Genomic DNA, 10,580 nt, shown 5'->3' with positions numbered 1-10,580 from the left:
ATATTTTGGGGATATTTTGGGGGTATTTTGGGGATATTTTGGGGATATTTTGGGGATATTTTGGGGGTCTCAGTGGCCCGGTCCGGTACCGGTGCGTCCCGTGGGGGGTCCCGGGGATATTCTGGGGATATTTTGGGGATATTTTGGGGTATTTTGGGGATATTTTGGGGATATTTTGGGGGTCTCACGGGTCCGGTCCGGTACCGGCGCCTCCCGTGGGGGGTCCTGGGGATATTTTGGGGATATTTTGGGGATATTTCGGGGATATTCTGGGGATATTTTGGGGATATTTTGGGGGTATTTTGGGGATATTTTGGGGATATTCTGGGGATATTTCGGGGATATTCTGGGGATATTTCGGGGATATTTTGGGGATATTTTGGGGATATTCTGGGGATATTTTGGGGATATTCTGGGGATATTTCGGGGATATTCTGGGGATATTTTGGGGATATTTTGGGGGTCTCACCGGTCCGTGCCGCGGCCCCGGGGCCGGGGGGGGGCGGGGGGGGGCCGTGACTAAGCAGCGCGCGGAGCCCCCGCCGCGATAAGAGCCCGGGACACGCCCCGTGACGTCACGGACACGCCCCTCGCCGCAATAAGAGTCCCCCGGGGGTGTCCCCGTGACCCCGCGGTGTCCTTGAGGACCCCCCCCACACCCCAAATCGCTCTGGGGGGGGGTTTCCGTGACCTCCAAAATGTTCCCGGGACCTCTCGGTGTCACCGGGGCCACCCCCAAATGTCCCCGGGGCTCCCCGACCTCGCGCCAGGCCACGCCCCCCGCGCTGAGGCCACGCCCACTCGGGGGTTTATTTGCATAACCACGCCCATCGCGTTGGCCACGCCCCTTTTCGCGCCCTTCCAGGGAATGCGCTTTGGCCACGCCCCCTGCGGGGCCCCGCCCCCCCCGCGCGCGCCGCCGCCATGAGCCGGGGGGGGGAGGGACCGGGACCCCCCCCGGGACCGGGACCGGCACCGGGACCGGGACCGGCACCGGGAAACCCCCCCGGGAGCGAGCGGGGCGGGCAGCGCGTGAAGGGGCGCGTCCTCGCGGCCTGGAACAGCGTCAAATACGGTGGGGACGGGACACGGGGACATGGGGACAGTGGGACACCGGGATATGGGGACATGGGGACACCGGGACACCGGGACACCGGGACAGTGGGACACCGGGATATGGGGACATGGGGACACCGGGATATGGGGACACCGGGACACCGGGACACCGGGATATGGGGACAGGGGGACACCGGAACATGGGGACACCGGGATATGGGGACACCGGGACACCGGGACATGGGGACATGGGGACACCGGGATATGGGGACATGGGGACGCCGGGACACCGGGACATGGGGACACCGGGATATGGGGACATGGGGACACCGGGATATGGGGACACAGGGACATGGGGACACCGGGATATGGGGACATGGGGACACCGTAACATGGGGACACTGGGATATGGGGACACCGGGATATGGGGACACCGGGACACCGGGACATGGGGACATGGGGACGCCGGGACACCGGGACATGGGGACACCGGGATATGGGGACACCGGGACACGGGGACACCGGGATATGGGGACACCGGGACACCGGGACACCGGGACACCGGGAAAGGGACAATGGGCCGGGGTCCCGGGGATGCCGGGGGCTGCCCTCGGAGGAGCTCCCCGGGGATTTGGGGGTGCCGGGATTTGGGTGTCCCTGGATTTGGGGGTCCCGGGATTTGAGGTGCCAGGGTTTGGGGGTGCCGGGATTTGGGGTCCCGGGATTTGGGGGTCCCGGGATTTGGGGGTCCCTGGATTTGGGGGTCCCCGGATTTGATGTGCCGGGGTTTGGGGGTCCCGGGATTTGATGTGCCGGGATTTGGGGGTCCCTGGATTTTGGGGTCCCTGGATTTGGGGTCCCCTCTGACCCCCCCTCTCTCCGCCCCAGGCTGGACGCTGCGGCCGCGGCCCCACTTCCACCCGCGGGACCCCCTGTACCTGCTGGGGAGGGTCTACACACCGGGGAACGGGGGTGAGCGGGACCCCCGGGGGGCTCGGGGGGCTCGGGGGGCTCCCACCCCCATTTCTTACCCCTGGGGGGGCTCCCACCCCCATTTCTTACCCCTCACCGCCGATCCCCGAGCGGTCCCAGTGCGGATTTGGGGGGGTCTCAGGGTCCTCCCGGGGGTCTGAGGCTCCTCTCGGGGGTCTGAGGCTCCTCCCGGGGGTCTGAGGGTCCTCTCGGGGGTCTGAGGCTCCTCCCGGGGGTCTCAGGCTCCTCTCGGGGGTCTCCCACCCCTTTTTCCCCCGCTGCAGAGGAGCTGGCGCGGTTCTGGTGGGGATTTGGAGTTGGGTCTGAAGCTGCTCCCGGGGGGCTCCTCCCGGGGGTCTCAGGGTCCTCCCGGGGGTCTGAGGCTCCTCCCGGGGGTCTCTCACCCCTTTTCCCCCCCTCCAGAGGACCTGCAGAGGTTCCGGCGGGGATTTGGGGAGGGGTCTGAGGCTCCTCCCGGGGGTCTGAGGCTCCTCCCGGGGGTCTGAGGCTCCTCCCGGGGGTCTCTCACCCCTTTTCCCCCCCTGCAGAGGACCTGCAGAGGTTCCGGCGGGGATTTGGGGTGGGGTCTGAAGCTCCTCTCGGGGGTCTGAAGCTGCTCCCGGGGGTCTCAGGCTCCTCCCGGGGGTCTGAGGCTCCTCTCGGGGGTCTGAGGCTCCTCCCGGGGGTCTGAGGCTCCTCCCGGGGGTCTCTCACCCCTTTTCCCCCCCTGCAGAGGACCTGCAGAGGTTCCGGCGGGGATTTGGGGTGGGGTCTGAGGCTCCTCCCGGGGGTCTGAAGCTGCTCCCGGGGGTCTGAGGCTCCTCCCGGGGATCTGAGGCTCCTCTCGGGGGTCTCAGGGTCCTCCCGGGGGTCTCAGGCTGCTCCCGGGGGTCTCTCACCCCTTTTCCCCCCCTGCAGAGGACCTGCAGAGGTTCCGGCGGGATTTCTGCTCCCGTTTGTGGCTCACCTACCGCAGCGGATTCCCGGCGCTTCCCGGTTCCCCCCGCACCACCGACTGCGGCTGGGGCTGCACCCTGCGCAGCGCCCAGATGCTGCTGGGCCAGGGGCTGCTGCTGCACCTGCTGGGCCGGGGTAAGAGACCCCCGAAATGGGGAGAGACCCCCGAACCCGGGGAGAGACCCCCGAACCCGGGGAGAGACCCCCGAATCGGAGAGAGACCCCCGAGCCCGGGGAGAGAGCCCCCGAATGTGGGAAGAGACCCCCGAACCCGGAGAGAGACCCCCGAATCGGGGAGAAACCCCCGAGCTGGGGGAGAGACCCCCGAGCTGGGGGAGAGACCCCCAAACCCGGGGAGAGACCCCCGAATCGGGGAGAGACCCCTGAACCCGGGGAGAGACCCCCGAGCCCGGGGAGAGACCCCTGAACGTGGGGAGAGACCCCCGAGCCCGGGGAGAGACCCCCGAGCCCGGGGTAAGAGACCCCCAAATCCGGGGAAAGAGCCCTGAACCTGGGGAGAGACCCCCCGAGCCCGGGGAGAGACCCCCGAGCCTGGGGAGAGACCCCCGAACCGGAGAGAGACCCCCGAATCGGGGAGAGACCCCTGAACCGGGGGAGAGACCCCCGAACCGGGGAGAGACCCCCGAATTGGGGAGAGACCCCTGAACCCGGGGAAAGACCCCCGAACCGGGGAGAGAGCCCCGAGCCCAGGGAGAGAGACCCCCAAATGCGGGGTAAGAGACCCCCGAGCCCGGAGAGAGACCCCTGAAAGGGGGAGAGAGCCCCGAGCCCGGGGAGAGAGCCCCGAACCCGGGGAGAGAGCCCCGAAACGGGGAGAGACCCCCGAACCCGGGGAGAAACCCCCGAGCCTGGGGAGAGACCCCCGAACCCGGGGAGAGACCCCCGAACCTGGGGAGAGACCCCCGAACCCGGGGAGAGACCCCCGAGCCCGGGGAAAGACCCCCGAGCCCGGGGAGAGACCCCCGAGCCCGGGGAGAGACCCCCCGAAAGCGGGGAGAGACCCCCGAACCTGGGGAGAGACCCCCGAGCCTGGGGAAAGAGCCCTGAACCTGGGGAGAGACCCCCGAATGTGGGGAGAGACCCCCGAACCCGGGGAGACTCCCCCGAACCCGGGGAGAGACCCCTGAACCCGGGGAGAGACCCCTGAAAGGGGGAGAGAGCCCCGAGCCCGGGGAGAGAGCCCCGAACGTGGGGAGAGACCCCCGAGCCTGGGGAGAGACCCCCGAGCCTGGGGGTCGCTGCTGGAGCTCGCCCCCTCCCCACTTTTCCAGACTGGGTGTGGCCGGAGGCGCCGCTGGAAACGAAAGCCGGGAGGTCCCGAGGGAGCCGCGACCCCCCGGGACGGACTCGGGACCCCCGGGATGGATGGAGGGACCCCCGGGATGGGCTGAGGAACCCCCCAGGATGGATCCAGGAGCCCCCAGGATGGACGCGACCCCCCCAGAATGGACAGGGACCCCCCAGGATGGACACGGAGTCACCCGGGGGGGAACGGGATTCACCGGGGAAGCTCCGGGACCCCCCGGGGAAGCTCCGGGACCCCCCGGGGAAACTCCGGGACCCCTCAGGGAAGCTCCGGGACCCCTCGGGAGGCGCAGGGGATCCCCCGGGACAGCTCCGGGACTCCCCGGGGAAGCTCCGGGATCCCCCGGGACAACTCCGGGATCCCCCGGGAAAGCTCCGCGATCTCCCGGGGAAGCTCCGGGACCCCCAAGAACAGCTCCGGGACTCCCCGGGGAAGCTCCGAGACCCCTCGGGACGGGCACGGGATCCCCCGGGACAGCCCCGGGACCCCTTGGGACACCTCCGGGACCCCTCGGGACAACTCCGGGACCCCCCGGGGAATCTCCGGGACCCCTCGGGACAACTCCGGGACCCCTTGGGACACCTTCGGGACCCCCCAGAACAGCTCCGGGACTCCCCGGGAAAGCTCCGGGACCCTCCGGGACAACTCCGAGATCCCCCGGGACAGCCCCGAGACCCCTCGGGACAGCCCCGAGATCCCTCGGGACGGGCACGGGACCCACCGGGGAAGCTCCAGGACCCCCCGGGGAATCTCCGGGATCCCCCGGGACAACTCCGGGACTCCCCGGGGAAGCTCCGGGACCCCTCGGGACAGCCCCGGGACCCCTCGGGACGGGCACGGGACCTCTCGGGACACCTCCGGGACCCCCCGGGGAAGTTCCGGGACCCCTTGGGACAGCCCCGGGACCCCTCGGGACACCTCCGGGACCCCCCGGGGAAGCTCCGGGACCCCTCGGGACGGTCACGACCCCTCCCGGACACCCCCCGAGCCCCCCGGGAGGCGGAGCAGCGGCACCGAGCCATCATCTCCTGGTTCTCCGACCACCCCCGCGCCCCCTTCGGGATCCACCGGCTCGTGGAGCTGGGCCGGGAGTTCGGGAAAAGCGCCGGGGACTGGTTCGGTCCCGCCATCGCCGCCCACCTCCTCCGGTGAGCGGGACCGGGGGGGGCTCGGGGAGACCCCCGGGGGGCTGGGGGGAGACACCGGGACCCCCCCCCGGACCCACCGCTCCCGTCCCGTGCAGGGGGGCTGTGGAATCCTGCACCGAGACCCCCGGGCTCGCCGTCTACGTGGCCCAGGATTGCACCGGTAACGGGAGACCCCTCCCCAAATCGGGGGTTTGGGGGGGTCCGGGGGGGATTTGGGGGGGTCTGGGGATGGGGGGAGGGGGCGGGAATGAGAAGACCCCTCCCCTGTTTTTTGTTTTGCAGTTTACAAAGGGGACGTGGCCAGGCTGGTGAGGGGCGACCCTGAGGGGGGGACACCGGGAATAACACCGGGAATACCGGGAATGACAGCGGGAATACCGGAAAAACCGGGAATAACGTCGGGAATACCGGGAATGACACTGGAAAAACCGGGAATAACACCGGGAATACCGGAAAAACCGGGAATAACACCGGGAGCACCGGGACACGGAACACCGAGAACACCGGGAATACCGGAAAAACCGGGATACGGAACACCGGGAATACCGGGAACACCCGGACACGGAACACCGGGAATACCGGGACACGGAACACCGGGAACACCGGGACACGGAACACCGGGAATACCGGAACACGGAACACCGAGAGTACCGGGAATACCGGGAATGCTGGGACACGGAACACCGGGAATAGCGGAAATACCGGGACACGGAACATCGGGAATACCGGGAATAACACCGGGAACGCCGGAAAAAACGGGAATACCGGGAATACCGGAACACGGAATACCGGGAACACCGGGAATAACACCGGGAATAACACCGGGAATACCGGGATACGGAACACCGGGAATACCGGGAACACCGGGATACGGAATACCGGGAACACCGGGAATATCGGGAACACCGGGACATGGAATACCGGGAACACCGGGAATGCTGGGACACAGAACACCGGGAATACCGGAAACACCGGGAATACCGGAACATGGAATACCGGGATACGGAACACCGGGACATGGAACACCGGGAATACCGGAACATGGAATACCGGGATACGGAACACCGGGACATGGAACACCGGGAATACCGGGAGCACCGGGAATACCGGGAGCACCGGGAGCACCGGGAACACCGGAACCGGAGCGGCACCGCGGGCTCGTCCTGCTGGTCCCGGCGCGCTTGGGGGGCGAGAGCCTGAACCCGGTGTACGTGGAGTGTGTCAAGGTGGGTCTGGGGGCTTCCGGGGGCGGTCCCGGTGCCGGTCCCGGTGCCGGTGCTGGTCCCGGTACCGGGACCGATCCCGGTTCTCCCCCTCCAGGAGCTGCTGCAGCTCCGCTCCTGCCTCGGCATCATCGGGGGGAAGCCCCGGCACTCGCTTTATTTCCTCGGATTCCAAGGTACCGCGCCCGGGGGTCCCGGGGGTCTCCGGGGGTCCCGGGAGGGTCTTTGGGGGTCTCTGGGGGTCTCCGTAGGGGTCTCCGGGGGTCTCTGGGGGTCTCTGGGGAGTCTTCGGGGGTCTCTGGGGGTCCCGGGGGGTTCCGGGGGTTTCTGGGGGGGTCTCTGGGGGGGTTTCCAGGGGTCTCCGGGGGTCTCTGGGGGTTTCCGGGGGTCTCCGGGGGTCTCTGGGGGGGTCTCCGGGGGTCTCTGGGGGGGTCTCCGGGGGTCTCTGGGGGTCTCTGGGAGTTTCTGGGGGGGTCTCCGGGGGTCTCTGGGGGTTTCCGGGGGTCTCTGGGGGTCTTTGGGGGTCTCTGGGGGGATCTCCGGGGGTCCCCATCCCCTCCACCCCCCCCAGGCGATTCCCTGCTCTACCTGGACCCCCACCTGTGCCAGCCCTGCGTGGACACAACCCGGGAGAATTTCCCTCTGCAGGTGAGCGACCCCAAAATGGGTCTGGGGGCTCCGTGGGGGGGTTTGAGACCCCCCCCCCAGGGAGACCCCTCCCCAATTTCCCGTTTCCCGCAGTCCTTCCACTGCCGCTTCCCACGGAAAATTCCCTTCGGGAAGATCGACCCCAGCTGCACCTTCGGCTTCTACGCGGCCGCGGCTGAGCTGGAGCAGCTCTGGGGGGAGCTGGGCCGGGTGAGACCCCTCCCCAAATTACTGCTGGGGACCCCTCCCCAAATTACTGCTGGAGACCCCTCCCCAAATTACCGCGGGGGACCCCTCCCCGATTTCCGGCTGGGGACCCCTCCCCAATTTACTGATGGAGGGGACCCCTCCCCAAATTACTGCGGGGGACCCCTCCCCAATTTACTGATGGGGACCCCTCCCCTATTGCTGGGTGTGGACCCCTCCCCAAATTACTGATGGGGACCCCTCCCCAAATTACCGATGGGGACCCCTCCCCAAATTACTGATGGGGACCCCTCCCCAAATTACTGCTGGGGACCCCTCCCCAAATTACTGATGGAGACCCCTCCCCAAATTACTGCTGGGGACCCCTCCCCAAATTACTGCTGGGGACCCCTCCCCAAATTACTGCGGGGGACCCCTCCCCAAATTACCGATGGGGACCCCTCCCCAATTTACTGATGGGGACCCCTCCCCAAATTACCGATGGGGACCCCTCCCCAAATTACTGATGGAGACCCCTCCCCAAATTACTGCTGGGGACCTCTCCCCAATTTACTGCTGGGGACCCCTCCCCAAATTACTGCTGACCCCTCCCCAATTTACTGATGGGGACCCCTCCCCAAATTACTGATGGGGACCCCTCCCCAAATTACTGCTGGGGACCCCTGCCCAATTTACTGCTGGGGACCCCTCCCCAATTTCCTGCTGGGGACCCCTCCCCAAATTACTGATGGAGACCCCTCCCCAAATTACCGATGGGGACCCCTCCCCAAATTACTGATGGGGACCCCTCCCCAAATTTCTGATGGGGACCCCTCCCCAAATTACTGATGGGGACCCCTCCCCAATTCCTGGCTGGGGACCCCTCCCCAAATTACTGATGGGGACCCCTCCCCAAATTACCGATGGGGACCCCTCCCCAAATTACTGATGGGGACCCCTCCCCAAATTACTGATGGAGACCCCTCCCCAATTTACTGATGGGGACCCCTCCCCAAATTACTGCTGGGGACCCCTCCCCAATTATCGGATGGGGACCCCTCCCCAATTCCTGGCTGGGGACCCCTCCCCAATTTACTGCTGGGGACCCCTCCCCAAATTACCGGTGGGGACCCCTCCCCAAATTACTGATGGAGACCCCTCCCCAAATTACTGCTGGGGACCCCTCCCCAATTTACTGATGGGGACCCCTCCCCAAATTACTGCTGGGGACTCCTGTCCTATTGCCAGGGGAGACCCCTCCCCAAATTACTGCGGGGGACCCCTCCCCAAATTACTGCTGGGGACCCCTCCCCAAATTACTGATGGGGACCCCTCCCCAATTTACTGATGGGGACCCCTCCCCAAATTACTGCTGGGGACCCCTCCCCAAATTACTGCTGAGGACCCCTCCCCAAATTACTGATGGGGACCCCTCCCCAATTATCGGATGGGGACCCCTCCCCAAATTACTGCGGAGGACCCCTCCCCAATTTACTGCTGACCCCTCCCCAAATTACTGCTGGGGACCCCTCCCCAATTTACTGATGGGGACCCCTCCCCAAATTACCGATGGGGACCCCTCCCCAATTTACCGATGGGGACCCCTCCCCAATTAATTAATTCCAGCTGCTGACCCAATTAATAATTAATTACCATTAATAATTCCAGCTGCTGACCCAATTAATAATTAATTATCAATTAATAATTCCAGCTGCTGACCCAATTAATAATTAATTATCCATTAATAATTCCAGCTGCTGACCCAATTAATAATTATCCATTAATAATTCCAGCTGCTGACCCAATTAATAATTATCCATTAATTAATTCCAGGTGCTGACCCCTCCCCATTTATTTTCTGGTGCTGACCACTCCCCAATTAATTCCAGCTTCTGACCCAATTAATAATTACTTATCAATTAATAATTCCAGCTGCTGCCCCAATTAATAATTAATTACCAATTAATTAATTGCAGGTTCTGGCCTCCTCCCGGGCTCCGGAGCGTTATCCCATCTTCACCCTGGCCGAGGGTCTCGCTCAGGACCAAACCCTGGAGCCCCCTCCCCCCCCCGAAGCCCCCCTCCCCAAAAAACCCAACTCGGACGACTTCGTCTTCCTCTGACCCCTCCCCCCCCCCAAAAAAAAAACCACTGGATGGACCCCCCGGATTGGGGGGTGGGGAGGGGTCTGCAGGCCCCTCCCCCACCCCAGAGATGGGGACCCCTCCCCCCCAAAAAATTCCCGGGAAATTCAGACCCCTCCCCCCCAAAAATTCCCGGGAAATTCAGACCCCTCCCCCCCAAAAATTCCCGGGAAATTCAGACCCCTCCCCCCCCCAAAAAATTCCCGGGAAATTCACGGAGAGGCTGCTCAGGGTGGGGGAGGGGTTTGGATTTTATTTATTGCTCCGCTCAGGACCCCTCCCCAAAATAAAAACTTGAATCTGCCTCAGTTTCCCTGCGCTTTTCCTTGGGGGTTCCGGGGCTTTTCCGGAACATTCCGGGGCTTTTCCAGAACATTCCGGGGGTTTCCAGAACATTCCGGGGCTTTTCCGGAACATTCCAGGGTTTTTCCAGAACATTCTGGGGCTTTTCCGGAACATTCTGGGGTTTTTGCAGAACATTCCGGGGTTTTCCGGAACATTCCGGGGCTTTTCCGGAACATTCCGGGGTTTTTCCAGAACATCCCGGGGCTTTTCCGGAATATTCCGGGGCTTTTCCAGAACATCCCGGGGTTTTCCGGAACATTCCGGGGTTTTCCAGAACATTCTGGGGCTTTTCCAGAACATTCTGGGCTTTTCCAGAACATTCCGGGGCTTTTCCAGAACATTCCAGGGTTTTTCCAGAACATTCCGGGGTTTTCCAGAACATTCCAGGGTTTTTCCAGAACATTCCGGGGTTTTCCAGAACATTCCGTGGCTTTTCCGGAACACTCTGGGGCTTTTCCAGAACATTCCGGGGTTTTCCAGAACATTCCAGGGTTTTTCCAGAACATTCTGGGGTTTTCCAGAACATTCCAGGGTTTTTCCAGAACATTCCGGGGTTTTCCAGAACATTCCGGGG

At 64.4% G+C, this 10,580-nt stretch overlaps 1 protein-coding gene across 1 annotated transcript; it reads left to right on the top strand.

The window, feature by feature from the left end:
- Window positions 1-896: 896 nt before the first annotated feature.
- LOC131574165 (collagen alpha-5(IV) chain-like) lies at window positions 897-9,687 on the top strand. The gene is made up of 12 exons (XM_058828577.1): window positions 897-1,075; window positions 1,945-2,028; window positions 2,947-3,120; window positions 4,278-5,188; window positions 5,231-5,460; window positions 5,556-5,620; window positions 5,743-6,428; window positions 6,501-6,686; window positions 6,781-6,859; window positions 7,255-7,331; window positions 7,425-7,541; window positions 9,494-9,687. The coding sequence occupies exons 1-12, from the start codon at window positions 925-927 to the stop codon at window positions 9,638-9,640; spliced, it is 2,907 nt and encodes a 968-aa protein (XP_058684560.1). The 5' UTR covers window positions 897-924; the 3' UTR covers window positions 9,641-9,687.
- Window positions 9,688-10,580: the final 893 nt, after the last annotated feature.

This window comes from Poecile atricapillus, assembly GCF_030490865.1.
Source record: "Poecile atricapillus isolate bPoeAtr1 chromosome 39 unlocalized genomic scaffold, bPoeAtr1.hap1 SUPER_39_unloc_1, whole genome shotgun sequence".
NCBI classification, from domain to species: Eukaryota; Metazoa; Chordata; class Aves; order Passeriformes; family Paridae; genus Poecile; species Poecile atricapillus.
The sequence above is the reverse complement of the archived record's forward strand: the minus strand, read 5'-3'. Positions and strand labels throughout refer to the sequence as shown.